The sequence below is a fragment of the Crinia signifera genome, chromosome 1 (genome assembly GCF_055691185.1).
Source record: "Crinia signifera chromosome 1, ASM5569118v1, whole genome shotgun sequence".
Lineage (NCBI taxonomy): Eukaryota > Metazoa > Chordata > Amphibia > Anura > Myobatrachidae > Crinia > Crinia signifera.
In genome coordinates, this window is record NC_139217.1 from 258266384 (window position 1) to 258291168 (window position 24785).

General features: G+C 48.3%; 1 protein-coding gene across 3 annotated transcripts in view; it reads left to right on the plus strand.

Annotated features, from left to right (window-relative positions):
* CIMAP1D (CIMAP1 family member D) overlaps positions 1-20116 on the plus strand; it is a 47725-nt gene extending 27609 nt beyond the window's left edge. For all 3 annotated transcript variants that reach the window (XM_083181149.1, XM_083181159.1, XM_083181168.1), the window contains one exon: positions 18874-20116. In XM_083181149.1, coding sequence (XP_083037275.1) covers positions 18874-19358 — 485 coding nt within the window. In that variant the 3' untranslated portion in view covers positions 19359-20116. The remainder of the gene's footprint in view (positions 1-18873) is intronic.
* Positions 20117-24785: the final 4669 nt, after the last annotated feature.

The following is a 24785-nucleotide window of genomic DNA, read 5'->3' on the forward strand; positions in this document are numbered from 1 at the left end:
AATATTTGTTTTTACATCCTGTACATTGGTTACAGCCCATCATAGCCTGGTGGTTTCTTAATATCTTTATGACCTATCCTTGCTAGTTTTGATTTTGTACCTTTGTTATGTCACCTTAAACTCACTGGACCAGTGTAATGTTAGTTTTTCTGTTCTTGCATTTAATGGCTCTGTGTCTACTATGTGTTGACTTAAAAAAATCTAATTGGGGTTTATGGGATTTTGCTATGGGCAACGAATCAGATTCTATTTACTTCTAGAAGATGCTAAATAAATAAGAAGTAGGTTCTGATTGGTTGTCCATAGCAACATCCCATCTTCAACAGAACTCCCATCTTACTAAATAAACCCCATAATATCATTGGAATATGGTCACTAGGTCTACAAGCATTAGGTCGACATGACTGAAGGTCGACAGGGTCATTAGGTCAAAAAAAGCATTAGGTCGACGTGGGGAAGGTTGAGAGCCAAAAAGGTTGACATAGGAGTTTTCACTTTTTTTTGAGCCGACATATGCCGACAGGCGGTATTTCATGCCCTACCATCCACTAGGGCAGGGGTTCTCAAACTATTTTGCTCTGGGACCCCATCAGACAATAAAAACAATTACAGGACCCCAGCAATTAACCACAGAATGGTCGCCACACATGTGAGGCTAGCAGGCAGCACATACATGGCAGCATTGTGGAGGCACAAAGTGATGGGAGGAGTCTAAAATAACAGACAATTCAAAAGACTCCTTAAATCATTGACTGAGTTTAGAAAAGTCATCAGCCTTATGGTCAGCAACATGGAGTCGCGACCCCATCCTGAGAAGGTCGGGACCCACTTTGGGGTCAGGACCCACAGTTTGAGAACTGCTGCACTAGGGTGTGGTGGGAGAATAAAATAGTGTGCCTGAAGCATGGTGAGCGCTGCTTTGCTACGTTTCAGTGTCCATATCAACTGTGTCGACATTCGGGACAAGAAAAGAAAACCCCATGTTGACCTTTTGACTGTTGACCTTCCCCATGTTGACCTAATGACTCTGTCAACCATCAGTCATGTAGACCTTCATGCATGTCGACCTAGTGGTGTCGACCGTCACCTAATGCTTATCAACCTAGTTCTTGTCTATCCTATTATCCATACCCATATCATTAACTAAATACATCTTACTTTTTGTTTCTGTTCATTCTCCAGCCCACCTTTAAGCTGGCCATGTGTGTTGCAAAGCCAATTATGTCACTTTTACACTTATTTGTCCCCACAACCATACGCATGAGCCTAAATGATGGTGATAATGCATAAACATTTAATAAACAAAACTTTACTTTATATAACACAGGTAACTAATGTTTCCAAAGTCCATCATGAGTTTAACATTTGTGAAAATTAACATTCCACATTGAGTGAATAAGAGACAGATTCCTATTGAACTTATGCAACACAGACCACGTAAAATAACCTGATTCTTATTATACTTTTATAATTACATGAATTATGTATCAGACTTTATTTATATTTTACAAGGCTTTACTAAATAGAGAACAGCAATGTGCTACAGACCAACTGACTCACTGCTAGGGAAAACATGCCAGCAAGATAGAAAATGATATCAAATCAATAAAATATAAAACCTATACAGAATGTGCTGAGAAGGGATGGGGGTTGTTTCTGGATGGAATTGGCCCAAATACATGATTACTGTGATTCTTGGTAAACAGAATGAGACTTGTTACGTACCAGACATACAATATATATTCCCTTCTACATAAACATGCACACACATTCACGCTCAGTATCATTTTTGTCTGGAGACTATTAGCCTGCCAGTACCCAGAGGTAACCTGCACAAGTACGGGGAGAATATACAAACTCCATACAGTTAGGACCATGGTGGGAATTTAACCCATGACATCAGTGCAGTGCAATAGCCATCTGGTGATTTTCACATTTCTGTGCATGTGCTGTTCCCACAGTGTGCATGCATGCAAATGCCAAACTGCAATTGCATCACTGAAGGATCTGATCGCAGTTTTATCGACAATGGGGTGGTCTCAACGGAGCGTCGACGCAGCATTTAAAGGTGCGTCCAGACAAAGCAGCCGCTGTGACCAGGGCTCTGAAGACAAGGGACATAGGCATTTCTGTAATGTGTGCAGTGCACATGGGCCCCTGGGTACAGGGGGGCCCACACCACATACATGCTACACCCATATGTTATACCTACCCTTCCGGAGTCCCATGTTGGTGTCTCTGCACTGCAGACACAAACATCATGGCCATTTTCAAGTGATATGCCCATGTGCACTGGAAATGTCCTTGGGAACAAGGCATGGGTGCTATGTTCCTGGAGACCTGTGCATGCACAGTAGTCCCTGGCATAATGCCAGAGTCTACTACCTGTCAGACAGGAAGGGACCCACAGCAAAGGCTGCACGCTAGACCTCTCCTCTCTTTAAACGCACCTGACAAGCAGCTACCCTTACCGATGCGACCGCAGCTATTTCTGTGATGTGATCGGGACTTTACATGTTGGGTTGCCTGGCGACTCCCAGCATGGGAGAGGCAGCAGCAGTGGCGTAGCTACAGGGGTCGCAGCGGTCGCACCTGCGACCGGGCCCCTGAGCCAGGGGGGCCCAGCCCCCGCCACTGTCCGTCCGTCCTGGATGAGGGTAGTGAACAGTAGCACCCGTTTCCAGTGGTGCTTTGCGGGCCAGGCCAGCGTGCGTCGCGCTGACGTCACGCGGCTCTGGCACGTACCCTCCCGTACTCCTCTGTTGGCGTATGGTCTGCTGAGGCGCCATGGATTAGGAGGACCTCCCACACTCCTCCGCGGGCGCATACTCTGCAGAGTATACAAAGCGCCGTGGAGCAGAAGGACTGTGGAGCACCTGCGGAAGCTGGCGGGAGTCTGGACACAGTGAGAGGGGAGCAGTGAGCAGAACACAGAGTGAGTGGGCAATTGCATACATATAAATGTTGGAGGCTTCACCTTAAACTATCATTTTATCTTGCCTGCACCTTTGTGAAGGATAACACATTAGTTACAGACAGTGTTATGGGGATCTCACATGGAACTTGGAAGAGACTAGTTAGTGGTAACAATGCATGCACTGGACATTCTAATGGGAGTAATTGCTTGTTGCCACTATCATTGCATGCAGTGCTGCGATGTCACTGCAGACTGTCCTTCCCCACTAGGATTGCATTTTGAAAAGATTGAAAGCCAGGAAACTGCTAACCTGGGCCTCTCCAGTTTTATCATCTTTGTTCTTTTAATATTTTATTTAAATAAACTACTATCCTATGTTTAAATGTTAGTTCTATTATTAACATAATATACTTGATGTATTAAAATATAAACAGACCGAGATTTTAATTTTGTTGTATGTAGGGGGGGCCCAAGCTGACCTTTCGCACCAGGGCCCATGAACCCTTAGCTACGCCCCTGGGCAGCAGGTGCAGTTTTCCTATTTTAGCAAACTTGCAACTGCTGCTGAATCATGTGCATGCTGAAAGAACATGTACCACCCCAGCTCACCCCTGTTTTATACATTCTCATACCCTCCAACATGACCCATTGCATTTGGTACACAATGCTCTGTTCCTGGATGTCCCTGGTAATGTATGATTGTCATCACCTGTGTTGAAACACCCTTCTCGTCAATTACCTAGCTCCCCACAGGTGCTGGCAATCCTACATTACCAGGGAAGTCCAGGAACAGAGCATTGTGTACCGAATGCAATGGGTCATGTTGGAGGGTATGCATTCTGAGTGCATGTCCAGCACTCCCGGAGATGCTGGGCTTCCCCATGGCTCTCCCCGGACTGTGAACAGATGCTATATGCAGAGCAGCAGTGAGAGTATGTTCTCCCTATTACCCTGCTTTTCAGCTAATGTACAGTAATTTTTGCTACAGTATGTATATGTATTTATTGTTTCTGCATGCCTGGAAAATCTTGGCTACAACTGTGGGACAGTTTTTTTTTAACACTGCCATTTAGATTAGTTGGGCTCAACACTTTCACATCTTTAGTTGGCTATACACTAGACCAACTTTTATCCAACCATACAACTCATGGGTTGGTTAGAATGCAAATCTGGTGATGTGTGGGAGCAAATGACAACCAGCCATTTGCTCCCAAACACCGGAAAACATAAAAAAATGAATTCCAGCAAGTTTTTTAAATCAAACAGATTTAACCAATTTAGAGGGAAAAAAAGGGCTTGGGAACCTGGTCAGGGCTGGATTAAAGGGGGGGGGCACAGGGGTTCAGTACCCCTGGGCCCCCCTCTAGCTAGGTGCCCCCTGTGGTCGGCATGTATTTTTTTAAAAATATATATTTTTTTTTAGCTAAAGGTTTTGTGCATGGAAGTGGGGTAGTGCTGCAGCTTCACCTATCTGCCAATGTGACAATGATTAATGGTGCTGAGCATCAGGAGCCAAGGCACACTGACTGCACAAGTGTGCAGTGCATTAATGGGAGTTGACTAAGTCCACTTTGCACAAGTTGGCAGAGGCTGAGAGCGGATGGAGTAAAAATCCCGGCAGTCGAAATGCCAACGCCGGTATCTCGACCGCCGCAATCCCGACTGCCGCAATGCTGGCAATTTCTCCTCTATGGGTGTCCACGACACTGTGTGTCCACTCTGCAGCACTGGTGAGTGATAGCTGTGGCTGTCAACAGGGCCGCCAACAGGGGGGTGCCAGGGTACTTGCTCAGAGCACTCACTGTACAGTGCAGCCTGCAGAGCGCCGAGCCTCGGATACAGAGGGGCTCGGCGCTCTGCAGGCTGCACTGTGCAGTGAGTGCTCCGAGCCCTGAGTCCCGAGTCCCGGAGGGAGAAGATGCCGCGCCGCCACTGGTAAGTAATAGTAATTGTGGGGGGGGGGAGGGGGGGGAGGCGGGGTGGTGGGGCGCGAGGGGGGTGCCGCTAAGGGCCCGGGCTGAAGGATGGCTCAAGTTAGGCATTTTAAAAAGAACAGGGAAAGTAAGGGTGTGATAATAAAGCCCTCCACCCCCTGATAAGATGATCAAAGTCAAAAACTTAAAAAACAAATGAATAGCGCACCTGACCGTTTGTGTAAAAGTTGTCAAGGCAGCCCATCTGCAAGTGAGGAAAAAACGCCCAAAGCCAAAGGGTTGAATACCCGCTCACCAGAGGAGGCTCCCAACACCAGAGACACAGACAGACAGCACCAGAGCTCCGGTGCTTCCCCCTGCGGGCACCCCCCCCCCACCTCCGGAGCTCTGGTGCTCTCTGACATGCTGGTAAACTCCTCTCACCAGGCTCCATGAAGCAGCAGTGCAGATGTGGTGCCCGGGGAGCACAGGGAGGATTCTCCCCTTACCTTGCGTCTTCGGGCACTTCAGGTTCTTCAGATTTTCCGTGGACAGGAGAGGGACACTTCAATGAGGAGAACACGTGCTGCAGTACAACTCGGGTTTATTATGATTTAGATGCAGCCTTTGCCCACTGACCCTCACGGCTGAGTAGTGACTGCAGGGTAAGGCAACGGTAATGAACAACAGGCAATTACAAACAATTTTCCTGAATACAATTGGTTCTCAATGAGACAATAGTACAGAGTTACACGCCGTTTAGGCGCCAAAAGACTGGTGAGGTCTGACAATACCAGTGGTAGCTGGCCTTAACCGAATACGTACATACCCACTCGGGTCTACAGGCTTCACGTGTTCGAAGTACCGTGGCGACCGTCGGGGTCAAACACCCCCGCTGTGTCGTTACTACTGGATTAATGAATCGACACGGTACCGTTAACACTGAGGGCTACATTCAATATGTACACATATCAGCATATATATAAAATACCACAATAACAACGGTAACAGTAGGCAATAATCTATCTAGTTGGTGCACCAGTCTAGAATCTTAACTATAACCCTGAGGTGACGTCACCATTTATATAACTCAGTCCCGGGGTACCTGTGCACAGGGCTTCTTCCGGAAGTCGAAGTAGAAGAGGGGAGTGTTGGCGCTCTGGGGTTGTTTGGGGGAGGGAATAGTATGATGTATGGGAAGCGGGGAGCTGGGAGCAATAACTGTGGGCTGGGTGTTGTGATAAATGAAGCAGGTAGCAATAACTGTAGGCTGGGTGTTGAGATGGTGTAGAGACCGGAAACAATAACTGTAGGCTGGGTGTTGCTGGTGGAAGTGGTGGGGCGGTCCCTGAGTTGGGTTGAGGTGATGCTAAACTGTCCCACGGTGAGGCAATGCCTGCTGGCTCACCGGTAGATGGTGGTATCGCGGTACTCAGATCCCTTCACGTCAAATCCTGAAGTGGATGTGTGTACCTCCAAAAAATAATGTGAATGGTTCAGGGTATGCAGGTGGTAAGCAGGAAAGGGTAGTAGTAGCTTACCGTGTGGTATCGATGTATCGGATGATGTCGATGGTACGTGATTGCCCCGGGTCCTGGCACGGTTCCAGAGTCTAATGTATCCGTGTGGTGGGTGAAAGAGGACTTGGGGGTGCACGTGTAGTAAAGGAGAGGTGGACCGGTAGTAATTTTGAAAGGTGCTAATTTATTGTGACTATTACAAACAGTTAGTACAACAAATTAATACCATTGAAAAGTAATTACCAGTAGCAACTGGAGCAAAATAAAGTACAAGAAGGTTTAGCAAGTATTTACCAAGTGAGGTGTAGCCAAACGCGTTTCATCCCAGATTGGGACTTTTTCAATGGCAGAACTGGAGTGCTGTGTCCTGTGGTTTAAATAGGCTGAATTTCTTCATTGCAGCTGAGGTGCCTGGCGTCCTAATCACTTCCGGGGGCGTGGAGATGAATTGCGCATGTGCACAGTCCTGGGCGCTAGAGCCCGAATTGTGGAGTGTAATCTATTAATGGATGTGGTGTGTGCTGCGCATGCGCGAGCACTAGTTAGGGCGCCCGGGTGACGGGGGATAGGACCGGATGTGGTCAGCGATGTGTAGGGGGACGGGGCAGCTGGGAATTGTAGTGAATGATGTAATTGCTGATAGTGGGCTTGGAGGACGGAAGGAGGCGGCCGGAAGTGGTCAGACGTGATGCGGGGCAGGGATAGCTGGGAGATGTAGTATAGGAATCTCCACGTATGCAGGTTTGCGAGGGCAGGCAGTGCGCCTGCGTGGGGCGGTGGCTGCCGGGAATTGTAGTCTGGAGCAGAACTCCGCGTATCAGAGGTGATGAGGCTGGGCAGTGCGCCTGCGTAGGGCGGTGGCTGCCGGGATTTGTAGTAAATGGGATAAAAGTGTGATGTAAATATTTGGAAGTGCCTGCGTAACTGAGGCACATAAAATGATTGTGTGTGAGGGGCGCACTGAGACTGCTGCTGGCCAGTAATTAGTAACTGGACTGTGCAGACAGTGGATGTATTAAATGGCTTGATATGAGGGTCACAACGGAGATGGAGGCGATATGAGGTTAACAAGAAATTATTATTGGTGGGAGGGTATGTGGAAATATGGTGGTATGGGCACTTGGTGTAAAGGAAAGGGGAATAAAAACCTGTATGATGGTGGGGTTAGAAGGATATGAGGAAAAATTTAAATTACTAGATAGATGATATGGATGATGGGTGATGAGCAGAACCAAGGGGTGGGAAGCTGTGAACAGCTTGGTATTGTGGTGCTGTGATGTTATGAGGAATAGGGAGGGGGGCTGATGCGATGGGGACGGGGAGCCGGAGAGGGATGGACCTGATGTAGGTGGGAGAGGAAGAGAGGGGGGGTAGTAGGATCCTCGGGGTAATTAATGTGTCTTAAGGGTCTATGTTCAGACCTTGTGGGTTCAAAGTTTGCAGGTTGAAAATCCACCTGCTTTCAACTCGGTTGATCCTCTGGATGTGGTCCCCTCCACGCCAGAGTGGGGTGACTTGGTCAATAGCAACAAATTTCAGGCCTTGAGGGTCACTGTTGTGTTGTAGTCTAAAATGTTCTGAGACACTATGCTGTTGTCGTCCATTTTTTATATTACGGATGTGTTCACTTATTCGGGTATGCAGTTTGCGAATGGTACGGCCCACATATTGTCTTTGGCAGGGGCATTCTAGGAGGTAGATGATGTTTTTAGTATTGCAGGTGAGGGTTTTGGAGATGGTGCACTGTTCATTTGTTTGGTTTGATGTGAAAGTGGTAGTGGGTTTGGTGTGCCTATATTGAAGTGTTTGACAGCTATGGCATTTGCCACAATGGAAGAAGCCTTTGGTGACGGGGTGTCCGTCTAGGGTGGTTTGTGTTAATGTGTCATTGGTTGTCAGATGGTTTTTGGTGATTTGTCTCCCTATGTCTTTGGCTTTCCTGAAGACGATGTCTGGTTTTGGTGGTAGAAAGGTTTGTAGTTTTTCATCTAGATGCAGGAGATGCCAATGTTTGTGAATAATGGCTTTGAATTGTGGTGCTGCATCAGTGTAGCCAGTTATCAAAAAGACTTTGTCACTGGTGGGTGTGGGAAGATGTTTCTCTTTGTACTTGAGGAGTTCGCATCTATCTTTTTGTTTCAGATCCTGGTAAGCTTTATTGACAGTGGTGGTGTTGTACTTTTTCTCTAAGAACTGTTTTTGTAGGTCTTGTCCCTGTGTCTCATAGTCTGTGAGGGTGGAACAGTTGCGTCGGATACGTGTGAATTGGCTGCGTGGGATGCTGGTGATCCAGCTAGGATGGTGATTGCTGTCCGCCCTGATATAACTGTTGACATCGACCTTTTTGTGGAATGTTTTGGTGTGTATTTGATTGTCCCGGATGTTGATTTCTAGATCAAGAAATTCTGCTTGAGTGTGACTATATTGGGTGGTAAATTTGAGATTCTTGGTATTGTTGTTGATATGCCCAAGAAAGGTCAGTAATGAAGACTCATCTCCTCCCCAAATAAATAGAACGTCATCTATGTAACGGACCCATAGGACCAAATTCGCCTCCAGCCGCGCCCAGATGTTGTCATTCTCCCAGTGACTCATAAAGAGATTGTCGTAGCTGGGGGCGAATTTGGTCCCCATGGCCGTCCCGTGGCGTTGTAGGTAAAAATCGCCCTCAAACCACATGTAATTGTGTTTCAGTATGAAATCAATCCCTTGCAGGATAAATGTTTTTTGTGGTGATGCAAGTGTGGAGTCCTGATCGAGAAAATATTCTATGCTCTCTAGGCCTTGCTGGTGATCAATGGCTGTATAAAGTGAAGTGACATCACTGGTTGCTAGGAAATAATGTTCATGCCACTTTGTTTGGCTGAGAATGTTCAGTACTTGTGTGGTGTCTCTGAGGAATGCCCTTTGTTGTGTTACATATTGTTGTAGGAAATGATCAATGTATTGTGATAGGGGGGCAGTCAGGCAGTTAATTCCTGAAACGATAGGTCTTCCTGGTGGTTTGGTCTGGTGTTTATGGATCTTGGGCAAGTAATAGAATACCGGTGTGACAGGGTTGGTGGGATAGAGGAAATTGTGTTCTGCTTTGGTTAGAATGCCTATTTATTTGCCCTGGTTGAGTAAGTTACTCAATTCTGTCTTGAAGTGTGGTAGGGGATCGCTCTTGAGTTTGGTGTATGTTTGGGTGTCTCCCAGGATTTTAAGGGCCTCTGTGATGTAGTCGGATTTGTCCAAAAGGACAATCCCTCCCCCCTTATCAGCTGGTTTGATGACCAGTGAGGTGTTGTTACTAAGGTCTTTCATGGCTTTGGTTTCTGCTTTAGTTAAGTTGTATCTCTTTCGTGGCGGTGGGTTGAGTGTTTTGATGTCTCTCATTACTGCTTCTTCAAATGTATGTATGTGGTTGCCTTTAAGGTGTGATGGATTGAATGTGGATGGCGGCCTAAACGGTGTGTGCTGGAATTCGCTTGGTGGGGTCTGTCTGGTGTCTAGATTGGTTCCCATAAAGTACTTTTTGAGGGCCAATTTCCTGGTAAAGTTTTTGATGTCTAAGTAAGTGTCAAATTTGTTTAATTGGTTATTGGGCGCGAATTTAAGTCCTTTATTCAAAAGTTGGGTCTCTGGTATACTGAGTGCATGGCTGCTTAAGTTGAAGATACCTTTTGGTTGGGTGTCATCAGTTTTTTGTGTTCCTGAGTGTTTGTTTTGTCCTCCTCTACATCCTCTCCTATGTCGTTTAGTTTTCTTTTGTTTGTCCTGATTGGCGGAGGTGTTTTGGGTAGTCCTAGTTCTAAAAAATGGTCCCCCCATAGCGGTGTCTTTTTGTCAGCAGATGTGGTCTGTAACGGGACGCTGGGCGCCTGACCTACTGGTGTTTGGTCGTGGGTTTCCTTGATGGAATTACCCTCAATGATCGGGATGTCTCTCGTGTTAGTTCTAAGTGTGACTTTGGTAAAGTCAATCCACCCTTGTTCAAACGATTGTCTGGCTATGTCTGTGTATGCGTTTGGTTGTTCGTCCTGGTCATCTATGGTGTAGATGGAAAAGCTATCAAATTCGTCCTCACTGTTGGATGATGTTTCTAGATTTTCTTGCTGTTCGGTGAGTTTAGTATGGAGTTTGGTCATGTATTGTTGGTATGAAAGTTTAAGTCTTTTATATATGGGTGTGTTGGCTTTGATAGTTGGTATGGGTGGTTTGGAGTATGCGTGATTGGCGGTGGTACTTTTTAGGAGGGGTTTCTTAATCTTAGATGTTCTTGTAATGGTTTTGGGGTTTTTAATCCCGTACTTGTCTCTAAGGATTTTGGATTTTTTTGTTTGAATTAGTGTCTCCTCCTGTTTCTTGATGCGTTTAAGCATCAAGGTTTCAAGTGTTTTGAATTCTGCATCTCCCTTGTGTGGTTCTAATTGTGTGTCCAGTTCTTTGAGGGAATTCTCCAGGGAGATGAGCTCTGTGTGTCTTACTTTGATGATGAGTTTAATGAGTTCCCTAGAGCAGTTCGTCAGAATGTCATTCCATTCCTGGATGAAAGTGGTATTATGTTGGTTATGGGTAGGCGGTTTTGTGATCTGTAGACCCTTGGGGATTAAATTGTGTTCTAGGTACCAGTTGAGGGTTGCAGAATCCCACCAATAGCGATTCTCCTTTTCAAGTGTTTTCTCTAGTTGTAGAAAAATATGGCAAAAATCGCTAGGGGTGGGAGCTTGGTTGGTGGTGTCGCCTACATTAGAGAACAAGGTGTTAGCTTTGTGTTGTCTGTCATTCCTGATATCTAAGATACCCATGCAGATTAATGGATTCCAGCTGCTGTGTAGGCAGAGACAATCGAACAGTGGTAAAAGAGAAAAATACACAGCGCTCGGAGAGGGGAACCCCTAGCAGCCCTCACTCCGTGGGGAAAGTCTCGGTCCCCCTAGTAGTGCAGAAGTCGAAGTAGAAGAGGGGAGTGTTGGCGCTCTGGGGTTGTTTGGGGGAGGGAATAGTATGATGTATGGGAAGCGGGGAGCTGGGAGCAATAACTGTGGGCTGGGTGTTGTGATAAATGAAGCAGGTAGCAATAACTGTAGGCTGGGTGTTGAGATGGTGTAGAGACCGGAAACAATAACTGTAGGCTGGGTGTTGCTTCCGGAAGGCATAAGCTCACGGTAGTCTCTTTGGGATACAGGCCTGAGATCTAGGGGTTAATTGACCAAGTCCCCTGTGATAACTATACTTTGTGGCCCAAGAGCAGACGTTCCTTGTTTTGCCCAGTAGAGGGCGATGTTCCCTCACAGACTGAAGGGTTTCCTGGATGGAAAGGTGATCCAAATGAAAATGGAAAGTAGTCAGAGTGGCGACAGGGCATACTATGCGTCCTGATTAACCCTTCCTTAGGGCAGGTGGCGACTGAATTCCCAGGGGGGACTTGACACGGAGAGGTGGCAGGGAGTCTTGCAATTACAGAGGTGTAGGGGAAACGGCTGCGCATGGAGGGGGGTGCAGAGAGTCAGTACCTGATGGCTGGGATCTGCTGCAGGCTCCTGCCTGTCACGATCTCCCGCTTGGGCTGGATGCTGTCCGCGTCGCTGGGGCCTCTGCAGGTCTATCTCTTCTGGCCAGGGAGCGCACTAGTGTGGGCGCTGCAGCCGCAGCGTTGCCACACTCAGTGCCTCTCCTGGTCCTCAGCTCCACAGCAGGCTGGCGGGCACTCGGCGCCGACACTTCTCCCCTGCGTGCTGGCGGGGTGGGGAAGCTGTTTCACGACGCACCCTCCTCTCCTCCGGGCGTATGTACAGCCGCCTCGGGGATCGCTGCTGGGCTCTGTCTCCCGTCTCTCCCTTCTCACTTCAGTGTCGCCGGCGGGCGCTCACCCTCCCTGCGCTTCTCCACACTCCACGTGAGTCTTCCCTCCTTGCTCACGAGACCCGCGCTTCCCTTCAGTCAGTCCTCCTTCCTGTCTCCCCCTGCCAATCACCTCCAAGCGCGCGAAGTCCCGGGGGAATGTTAACCCCTTGCGCACTGAAGGAGGGTTGTGTGGCCAGCAGGAGGCTGGGGCACCACATTCACTCCCGCTTTAACGGATGCGTGTCCCCGCGCATCATAACACAATAACTAATTGTCCCTTGGCTCCAATTACATATTTACAACAGTTATGATAACAGTGCCTTACATTTCACAGTACATACACAATAGGTTGTTGACAAATATCTAATCCTGGTACCGCCGGGGAAGTGTACCCCGAGTACTCCTTTCGGAGCGCCTTAGCTCGGGCTCGGGGGCCACCTCCTCGGCCGCGCGAGGCGCGATTAAGTCAACTGGCGACCTAGACTGGGCTCGCCGTGGCATAATGGACCAGCCCACCATCATCAATAGCTCGAGAGGGTCAGTGGGCAGTGGAGGCGAGAGGACCGCTTCACCCTTTGGCTCTTCCTCCCCATCCTTTGGTGCTTCCTTTAGCTTTTGGTCCGGTCTTAGGCGGAGCCTGCGCTGACTTCTGTGGGACGACGCCGGAGGGGCGCCGTCGAACTTCGAGGTCTGGCCACCCGCCACTATTAACATGGATTCAAGTGCGCTCGAGGTTCAGCCCCCGCTTGGGGTTCACTTCGATATGTGGCCGTTTCTTCCTCATTGGCTCACTCCGTACTCGAACCTGAGAGCTCCGTTGGCCGCATCCGTACGCTCTCCCGTTACTTCTTCCTACCCCATCTTCTGTTTCTTCGGGGTACACACCGCTCCATCGGGGTGGATCTTTCGGGGGGTAGTACCGTGGATGACTTCTGTGGCTTGGGTAATCCCAACGGCGCTCTCTTCTTGCGGCATATTGGGTACCTCTGACTGGAACGCCACCAGGGCCATTGACGTTGACTGCCCGGAGGCCCCTCTTTCCCCTGATGATGTCGAATTCCACCGGCTCTCCGGCCCCAAGGCTTCGATAGGAATCTGTGGCATTTTTCTTCTCGATAGCTGTGAAGTGGACAAAGATATCCCTTGCTGCGTCAGCACAATGAATGAAACCGTATCCCCGTTGTACGTGAAACCAAACCACTCTCCCCTGGTTCTTCATGCGGGTTGGAGGGTGACGATCCGGGGTGGCAGATAACTCGCTTGCACCTATGTAGCATTGTCTGCCGTAACAAGCCTGCCCATCTTCGGGAGCTGGACCTATGCTTCCTGTCCCCCCCGAGGCTCGGCCCTTGACCTTGGGGCGTTGGGGTTTAAAGCTTCGTTCCGGTCGCAACCTCTCTCTGTGTGTCCAGCCTCTTGACCTGTCCCTCAAACTGGTCGGGGGGGCTGTCGTCCATACTCTCGGGGCGGTTCCCACCTGCTTCGGGCCGGTCTTTGTCTTTCGGCTCTCCATCTTGGCTCCGAGTAGTTCTGTGCCGGCGAGCTCGCCATTCGGCGCATCTCCCTCTGCATCTCTGCCATCCCTACGACCAACCCCTCCATTTGTTTCTGGAGTGTCTGCATCGCGTCCCCGTCGGACTGTTGGCCACCCTGTACCGCCAAGTCGTAGGGCCATTTCACCTTCTCCGTGCCGCTGGCTGTGGCTCCGGTTGAGTTCGCTCCTTCTTTGAAGCCGATCAGTTCTGGATACCCCTCTTCCCTATTTTTAGGGTTACCAATGATAGCGAGGGCCGCCGTCTTGAAGTCCCGGAAGGTCTTGCCAGGTATCTGTGACCTCAGCAGCCGTAACTGGACCTTGACATTTTCTTGGGCCACCCCTTCGACAAATTGAACTGTTAAGGCCTTGTCGGCGTTTCGCACCTCCTCCGGGTCCACTGCTTGGATAGCCTTTAACGTCTCCTGTAGGCTCAGGGCGTAGTCCCGTAGGGACTCATTTGGCTGTTGCTTGCGAGCATACAATTTCATCTTCAGCTCAGGGATGGTCTTCGTTTCAAATGTCGTGAAAATTTTCTTTAGTATGTCTGTCGCACTTTTTCTATCTTCCATTGGCCATGAGGCCACTTCTCTGCGCGCCGACCCCGTCAGCTGCCCCATCAGCATTTCCACCTTCTGCTGTTCGCTAGGCTTATACATCCGGAACGTGGATTCTATGTTGTTCCTGAAGTCTGCAAATAGGGTTTTCTGTAGCTGGTCATCGTCTCCGCTGTAGGTCGGGAGCCACGGGGCTCCGAAGTAGTACAGCAGGGTGATGGCCGCGGCCGGTGTTGCATCTTCTGCGTCTTGATTCTGTGGGTTTGGCGGCTGTGCCGCCCCTCCGCCTTGTTGCTGTTCCATTTTTCACTGGGTTGTCGCTCTCCTTGTTAACACGGATCCTGTTCGTGACGCCAATAGAATTGTGGTGCCCGGGGAGCACAGGGAGGATTCTTCCCTTACCTTGCATCTTCGGGCACTTCAGGTTCTTCAGATTTTCCGTGGACAGGAGAGGGACACTTCAATGAGGAGAACACGTGCTGCAGTACAACTCGGGTTTATTATGATTTAGATGCAGCCTTTGCCCACTGACCCTCACGGCTGAGTAGTGACTGCAGGGTAAGGCAACGGTAATGAACAACAGGCAATTACAAACAATTTTCCTGAATACAATTGGTTCTCAATGAGACAATAGTACAGAGTTACACGCCGTTTAGGCGCCAAAAGACTGGTGAGGTCTGACAATACCAGTGGTAGCTGGCCTTAACCGAATACGTACATACCCACTCGGGTCTACAGGCTTCACGTGTTCGAAGTACCGTGGCGACCGTCGGGGTCAAACACCCCCGCTGTGTCGTTACTACTGGATTAATGAATCGACACGGTACCGTTAACACTGAGGGCTACATTCAATATGTACACATATCAGCATATATATAAAATACCACAATAACAACGGTAACAGTAGGCAATAATCTATCTAGTTGGTGCACCAGTCTAGAATCTTAACTATAACCCTGAGGTGACGTCACCATTTATATAACTCAGTCCCGGGGTACCTGTGCACAGGGCTTCTTCCGGAAGGCATAAGCTCACGGTAGTCTCTTTGGGATACAGGCCTGAGATCTAGGGGTTAATTGACCAAGTCCCCTGTGATAACTATACTTTGTGGCCCAAGAGCAGACGTTCCTTGTTTTGCCCAGTAGAGGGCGATGTTCCCTCACAGACTGAAGGGTTTCCTGGATGGAAAGGTGATCCAAATGAAAATGGAAAGTAGTCAGAGTGGCGACAGGGCATACTATGCGTCCTGATTAATCCTTCCTTAGGGCAGGTGGCGACTGAATTCCCAGGGGGGACTTGACACGGGGAGGTGGCAGGGAGTCTTGCAATTACAGGGGTGTAGGGGAAACGGCTGCGCATGGAGGGGGGTGCAGAGAGTCAGTACCTGATGGCTGGGATCTGCTGCAGGCTCCTGCCTGTCACGATCTCCCGCTTGGGCTGGATGCTGTCCACGTCGCTGGGGCCTCTGCAGGTCTATCTCTTCTGGCCAGGGAGCGCACTAGTGTGGGCGCTGCAGCCGCAGTGTTGCCACACTCAGTGCCTCTCCTGGTCCTCAGCTCCACAGCAGGCTGGCGGGCACTCGGCGCCGACACTTCTCCCCTGCGTGCTGGCGGGGTGGGGAAGCTGTTTCACGACGCACCCTCCTCTCCTCTGGGCGTATGTACAGCCGCCTCGGGGATCGCTGCTGGGCTCTGTCTCCCGTCTCTCCCTTCTCACTTCAGTGTCGCCGGCGGGCGCTCACCCTCCCTGCGCTTCTCCACACTCCACGTGAGTCTTCCCTCCTTGCTCACGAGACCCGCGCTTCCCTTCAGTCAGTCCTCCTTCCTGTCTCCCCCTGCCAATCACCTCCAAGCGTGCGAAGTCCCGGGGGAATGTTAACCCCTTGCGCACTGAAGGAGGGTTGTGTGGCCAGCAGGAGGCTGGGGCACCACACAGACACAGCAACAGCCCAACCCTGTGGGGAGGAGTTCAGCATGTAGTAGATTCCTACTATTGGAAGCTGCTACTACTCATCATACACAGAGCCATAGAACTGTAAACTACTCCCCTTCTTGGGCTGCCAGTACATGTAGCGATGACAACAATAGCTTTCCAGCAGGATGCCATTCTGTGTAAATCTCCAGAGCTACAGTGCTTCCATGGGCTGCTGTCTGTGCAGCCCAGAAGCAAATCCTCTGTAATGAGCATGCCCAGACTTCAGTGAGTCAGTGTGATGCAACTGAAGGAATGTATGCATTGCACCAGAGAGGTGCACGGAAGTTTTATATTATTTTAATAATATTTGTGTGTAGATCTTTATTAGAGTATCATTTTGTGTACTTTAATATTAAAGTTATTAAAAGTGTGTATTTTGCTCTGTACCTGTGTTTGTGTGCATATGAGTACATCATTTATTTACAGTAATTGCATACAAACACTTGTGTGGCGCAAATCAATCTAATAACCTGCAAATAATTAATGACTGTTTGCAATGAGCAGTACCCAGGAAATTGTAGCCCCTTTTAAGTCTAAAGGCAGGAGCCGCCACTGCCTCTCAGTGTCTTAACTGCATCTCCTTCATCTTTCAATCATGTATGTGTCTTTTTTTTATTTTTTGAATTTTTCGTGTGAAGATTTATGCAGCGTTAGAAATAAACATTAATTATCATTTATAACTTGATAAACACACTGTGCCCACTAGAGGGAGCCAAAATTCAGCAGCTGCTGTCAATATACTAAAAACATAAAAAAACACCTCTTTTTTTGTTCTGATGAGAATCGTTTAAAATACCAGATCCAGCACCACAATCTGTTTGGATTCTTGTTCATGTGACAGGAAGTGGATTAACTGTGACTGGCAACCAACAGCACTGGTTTTACCATACCTCCCAACTTTGGAGGAGTCCGAGGAGGGACGCAGCTGCCGCGCGCCTTATGCGCGTTGAAAAATTTGGGATGTGACCTAATTTGGGGGGCGTGGCCTATACTCGCTGCTCTCCCGCGAGGCCGCACCCCCATTTTGCCGCTATGGGGGCATGACCCAGAGGCTCTGTGAGCCTCTAGCCATGCCTCCAGCCACCTGGCTACGGGAATAGACGCTGTGCTCATGCGCACAGCGTTTATTCCCCGCTGCTTAGCAGCAGACAGGGGGGACTCCCAACAGCCCCCCCTCATCGCGGGACACTGCCGAGCGCGGGAGGGACAGCGGGACAGGCCCTGATAATCGGGACTGTCCCGCTGTAATCGGGACTGTTGGGAGGTATGGTTTTACACAATACTTTGAGCAGAAGAGGGAGTTAAGAGGCATACATGAGGCGATTTCAGCCCCATTTCTAAGCGATCTGACTAGATCGCTTGGAAATGGCACATTGAGCTCAGCGTGTGAATAGTCCCGGGCGATGGGTGGTCCGGCATGTCTGTCACCATCGCCAACAGGGAAAGACAGTGCTTGCGCTGTCTTTCCTGCTAGATAGCAGTGCCTTGCCTATGAACAATAGGCAAACCCCCGCTCTGCACAGATCGCTCAGCACACATCACGGTGTGCATCGTGGGTGTACCGCAAGTGAAAGAGGCATACCTAGATATTCATGGGGCCCCATAGCAAAAGTTTGTAAGGGCCCCCTATTTAGCAACTGATGGTGATAAATGTATGTAAAACATATTACTTAGACAGCAAAAATGGGCCCCCTTCAGCTCTGGGCCCAATAGCAGCTACACCACTTGCACCTATGGTAGTTACGCCCTTGGCAAGTGAGACAAGAAACAAGGACATGGTACAGACTTATCCCCCCTGTATGAGCACATATTTTTAAAGGGTGAGAGATGATGAGTTAACAGGGGAGTATAGGGTGCAAAGAGGATAACACCCTATGACACAAGCATGGAACGGAGAATAGCTGGGAGATGCAGGAGGATATGGGAATGATCCGCCATTTCTGCAGACTGCATTTCTTGCAGCCCAGCCTACAAGGATCATTTATGACCATAGCACCTGCCTACATCACCACTGTGAATACGCCCTGCTGCATTGTGGTGCACACTCAAAAAGCACTAGGCTACAGTACTTTTCAACAGAGGTATACCTATGCCTGGGTTAGTATGTAAAGTAAAGGGCATTGCGCCATGATTTACCCCTAGAAATGGGCATGATTGAAATATATGCAGTCTGTCATATCTCTGCAATTACAAATAGTGGCAGATCCATCTTGCAATGCTATAAAAAAATGTGAAATTGTCATGTAGAAGAAATGCTGTGGGTGAAAGCTCCTTTTTTGGTGTAGATCACCCATGTTTGTAGAATGCTTATTGAAAGGAGAGTAAAGTGACAGTCTAATCATCATTTTAATGGTTTAGTCTCTTCCAATAGGCAGGCATTATAGCATAGATCTGTGCTATTTTCATTTCTAAGAATGGGTAGCTTGACTAATATATCACATACTCAGAGTCTAGGCCAATCCGTGCAATATAAAAGCGATTTACAGTAGCAGGACAGACTTATTAATTTGTCGTTGATATCACAGATTTTCAGGTGTTTCAGCCAGTAAACTTGCAGTGAAAAAAACAGCTGGTGATTAAATCTACGACAATGTGTTTTTAACATTCTCTCATAATTTTTTCCCCACAGGTAATAAGGAGGTGGTTCCTGGTCCTGGAGTTTACATGCCTGAGAAATGTCTTATTCCAACCCATCGCAAACCACCATCTTACTCCATGGGTTCCAGAACTCGTTATAGATCACTCAATCAGGTTCCTGCTCCAAATACATACTCCCTGCCTCCAGTGCTTGGTCCCAGGGCTCCAGTAAAGGTCTCTGCTCCAGCATTTAGTGTGTCTGGCCGATCAAACCGTGGGGGGCATTCTGAGGATTTGGCATATACACCTGGTCCAGCTCACTATAAACAAATCGATAACTCATGCTACATGCGGAAAAGTCCAGCATACTCCATGCTTGGAAGACACCAAATGCCAAAAGCAAAATTTGTTACACCAGGGCCTGGGGCTCATAGTCCACAAACAGTAACAAGTCATATGAGCCGAGCACCTGCATTCTCGATGGGTGTTCGGCACTCAGAGTACACCACCCCACTCATCATTGAAGTACCTAACTGACCTTTCTTCATACATTGCCCTATTTACTGAACACCAAGTATAAAGGGGACATTTACGAAAACCGGTCTAAAGGTAAATTAGCCTCAGTTCTTTTGGGCACCAACTGAAGTTAAGGTGCCCATACACGGTGCAATAATTTCATGCGTGTTGGTCTAGATTGCATCGCATTTTATTGCGCACAAATCCTGTGCGATGCGATCGGGACCTATTTCAAAACGTATATGCGTGCATTGCATCGCACCCGCAAATTGCACCGTGTATGGGCACCTTTAGTAATGGGTCAGATTGTCTGTAGTTTATTTGTCTCAATCTTTTAGGTAAAAGTTTGAATAACTCAGTCTAATTAACAGTTTGTATTATTTGGGAAGTTAATTCACTGGATTTAGGTACTTATGATTGTGAACTCTAAATTTAGACATCAGGGATAGCAATAGGGGGCCAGCTGTAGATTTTTAACTGATAATAGGGATTTATGTGGACTACCTGTAAAGAATACACGTTGTGGTACGGGAGTTATCTCTATGGTGGATCAAGCTTTTTACTTATTTCTTCGTTCCAACTCCGTCCACAACCCAGCAGTGAGGCAAGGATTCTTCCCACAGACAGACTGGCAGAAATGTTTGCAAAGGAAATGTATTCTTCATGCATCCTGCTGCATTACTCCCAACTTTTGCGAAGTTCAAACGGGCCACTCGCGTCCCCATTTCCACCCATCTGCAATGCTTCTATTCCATTCAGGCTGGGGGGACTTCCAACTGCCCCCCCCCCCCCCGCTGCGGGACACTGGCGGCCCCGGGCCCACCCCAAAATACCAGGATGGTCCTGCGAAAAACGGGACAGTTGGAAGGTATGTTACTGATCAGCTGTGACACCACTGCCAGCTGTGTGACCCATGGGGTCTCACAAGCCAGCTGCCGCAAGTTCTTCCTAGAGGCCAGGAAATCTCCTTCCTCTGAGGCAGAACCTGGTCTCGTCCCTCCACTTGCAACGGCAGCAACACTCTTCTGTTTGGAGAAATGATGGGCACTACATTATGCAATATGGAGAATAGGTAAATGGTTTTAATAGTAGTAGCCCAGGTTAGATTACAGTTGTTGTAAATTTTACACGCTATAGCCCTTATTTGAATGTATGCACAAAATAGTTATTCAAGTTTTCAGTGAAGCTGCTATATCTATCCCATGAAAGGTAGACTCTTTTGGAATTGTGTGCTTAGTGCTAATAACACTGAAACAGAATGTGGAACTGCAAGTACCAGCTACTAATTTGCTGCAGCTTGTTTCCACTGCACACAACCCTTACATGTAATGGCACCGCTCCTAGCATCTGTGCTGCTAATTTATGTCCTTCATCTCTTTTTTTATCAACTTTACTTAAAATGGGGCTGACCTATAATCCCTTTTTTAAAATGGCCTTAAATTCCAGTGGAATCTCATCTCCTGAGATGGTTATCATTAGACACTCATAGAGTAATAGTTGTAACGGTAGGGTATTACGTTAGAGACAGCACAGTCAACATATTGGAGATGGGGGCAGCAGAGAATGGGGAAGGTGGTGGTGGGGGGAATATGTCCGTGCTGATATGTGTAAAAATGTCTGGTACTTGTGTATTATCACGGCGCCCATCGCATTGTATACCATAAGGCATACAATGGTATGCGATGCAATGCGATATCGCGCGATGTTGTACAATGTCATACAATTTTAGAATTATATGGCATTGTATATGGCATACAATGCGATGGGATGCGATTAAAAATTGTATAAGCACCCTAATGGGTGCTTACAATGTTAAATGCACCCCACGCCACCCCCCACTATAAATGTGAACCCGAAGCGTGGTGAGCGCAGCGAGCCCGCGAGGGGCGGCGGTACGCGTCCTACGACCTTTTCATACCCCCACTATCCACGTTGGCGTGGAGTTGATTTTATAAAGTGTGGCGAGTGCAGAGAGCCACCGAGCCCGAAGCGTGGCGAGCGGACTCGCATAACTTCACAGGCATACGTGTCCCCTCGCGGGGCTCGCTGCGCTTCGGGCTCGGTGGCTTGCTGCACTCGTCACACTTTATATGTACAAATGTAGTTCCTGAGCTGGTAACTAAATACTTTGTTAGCTGTTGCCTACGACACTCACCTACCACAATCCCACCCTGCAACTGGGTGCTCATTTCCCCCTCCTTCCTCGCTGCATGTTAGCTGCTGGGTACTCTTCTACCTCCCAGCTACTGGGTGCTCACCTTTCTCCCCTCCTTCCTGCTACGGCTTCATGGAGGGGGCATGTTAGTGAGTGATTTGTGGCATGCAGGGGGTCATGTGGGCAAGACGCTGTTGTGAAGTGAGCATAGCCATGGGCACTCATTGCAACAATGTACTTACTGCCTTGTTTTTCTTTAGTGTGGGTGGCGGGATGCAGGTTGCTGGGGGCCCAAAGCATATGCTTGTACCTGGTCCTATGAGTCGCTAGTTCCACCTCCCTGCTAGTCTATTTAGGTTTGCACCTTGTTTCTTTTATTTATATATTTTTTCTTCAATTTATTTTTGTCCTCCTTTTCATTGTAAAAAAAGTTGGTCACCTTAACGATGGGCATGTGAGCATCAGAACTGGACCATGGAGCAATGAAAGAAGGTGGCCAGGTCTCTTGAAATGTTTTATTTTACATAATGTGGACAGCTGAGTGTTTGTGTTTGCATTGTTTATTTGAGCAAAAGATAGCACTATGGAAAGAAGGTAAGCCAGCAGAGGCAGTGTGTTGCTTTGGGCAATATTCTGCTGGCATATATATACTGACAGATGCACAATTAGTTTAGTGATATCACTCAGGTGCTCACAAGGGTGGGGTTATTGTGAGGCACCCCAAAAAATCAGCATAAGCCAGAAAGCCCAGGGCAGCACACCAGTGAAAATAGTATACTATAGTGTTAATTAAATATTACTGTTAGGAAGCCGAAGCTATATACAGAAAACAAACCACGGAGGTCCAACCCCACAGACGCTCACTTCTTGGTGCCAGTAACCACAGTATATCTTCAGAGGTCTTATGTAGTCCACAGCATCGGCACAATAGGTTCTACCCCCCCCCCCCCCCCCCCCCCGGCAATGCGTATGTAACCGCCAGGCAAAGAGCATTTAACTCCCCAAGCAACGAGCATGTAACACCCTGACAACCAGCAAGAAACCCCCTGGCAATGAGCAAGAAACCCCTAGGCAACAAGCAAGTAAACCCTGGCAATGAGCAATTAACCCCTGGCAATGATCAGGCAGACAAGAAAAAGTATAATTAATGTATGGGGGACAGGGTGGCCATTTTTGTATTAGCCTAGGGCAGTTGAACCCCTTAATCAGGCTCTGGTTAACATTCACGTGTACAACTTGGCGATTATCTCGTTCTAGGGTGGGTATTTGACCTCCTAATACTCTCATTACATCTTGGAACCTCCAAGGTCACCATTTAATTTTTTAATTTCTGGCCCAACAGGTCATATTTACTCCCTTATGAACGGTTGCAGGAAATGTTTCCTAACATTTCTATCCCTTTATTTATATTTGATCAAATCCATAGTTATGTAGCTAAAACAATCTTGAGATTGATCGAAGCCGATAGGATTCAGCGCTGCGGCAAAACCCTTGGAGCAGCTGTTCTTCCTCTTTATTCTGTTTTCATATAAAGTACCCATTAATATAGATGGGTATGGGTCATTAGCTCGAACAAACAAATGTCGACATGTATTAGGTCAACCACTGAAGGTCAATACGTGAAAATGGTTGACATGACTTTAGGTCGACAGAGTCATTAGGCCGGCAGAAGCATTAGGTCGACATTGGGAAGGTCGACAGTCAATAGGTGGACATGGGGTTTTCACTTTTTTGTCCCAAATTTTGACACAGTCGACATGGACCCCAAAAAAGTGAACTGCGCTCCCTCACATGGCTTGCGGTGCTCACCATGCTTCAAGCTCAGTGCCTCCCTATGCTCGGCACACTATTCTATTCTCCCTCCAACCAGACACTTTATCACTTCACTCAGCCTAATAAATATTCCCCACGATGGGGAAAAAATAAAGAAAACCTGTGTCGACATTCTGCATTGTCGACCTTCCACCAGTTGACCTAAGGACCCCGTTGACCTTCTGCCTGTCGACCTCCATGTGTCGACCTGAGTGTCAACCTTTTTTTTTGCCAACCTAATGACTGCATCCCGTTCTTTGCAATATGGCTGCCAAATATTTGTAACTTACCCTCCTCAGTGAAAAATTCATGCGGCACTTTTAACCATCTGGTATAATCTGGAAACTCTTTCTCTGTTAACCCTCATTTTAAGATACAATCAGGGCCGGCGCTGCCCACTCAGCAGCTCCTGCAAAGCAGGGAGGCGCCATGCTGAAAAGGCGCTGTCTCCCTCCCTGCTCTGCTAAAGCTGCCTCAGCCCTCACTGTCACTGCCTCCTGCACGCTGCTCGCAGCGCCTTACTGACAGCGGGCGGGCGGCAGTATAAACAGCTGCTTCCTGCACCATGAGTGCACACAGCCTGCAAACCACCTGCAGTGCCTGTCTGGCAGCGGGCGGCAGTATGGAGAAGCTGAGCAGCTCCCTGCATCGTGCACACACTGTCCTCCTGCGACCTGCCCCCTCTTACACACAGACACTTGTGCTGAGGCATGTAGCACTGTATGTGAATGCCTGGATGACATGTCAATCAAATGACGTACAGGCAGCAGCGCCGCCGCCTCCCCTTCCTTCCCTCTTCTCAGTGAACTGTGCCAGTGCCACTGCCAGTCCTCAACACTCCACCCCCTCTATCTCCTCCCCTCTTCTTCCATCTCCTCCTTCTCTCCCCTCCTTTCCCCCTCAGTCGGGAGAGGGTTGTAATGGCGTCCTCAGCATCCTGCCTACGCAGATAGAAGAGGAGGGACTGCAAAACAGCAAAAGAACAGTGAGTCTTTTATTATACATGTTTATAACAATTTTTTTAATTGTAGTTTTTTTATATTAATTTAGATACTTTTTAAATAATGGGCTGGGTTATGTGCCTAAAGGTGGCCATACACGCTGTAATAGCAGCATGCGATGCGATGTGCGCTCCCGCGGGCATCGCATGGCACAGTACAAAAAGTATGGGCTGCACATACTTTGTGTACTGCTTTCGGATCACATTGCACACACATTGCATGCATGCCGTGCGATGCGATCTAGCCCATAACACATGCGATTCTCACAGCGTGTATGGGCACCTTTAGTGCCTGCAACATTTTGCGTACACAGCACTGAGATGGTGTATGCATACATGTACATGCACCCGAGATCCTCCATAAGATCGCATGTTGCATACACTCCCACAATCGGGCTGCAGCTTGATGCAATGGCAATGTGAAAGGGCGCAAATTTTATGGTTTGCAGGAGGGCGCTGGACACCCTAGCACCGGCCCTGG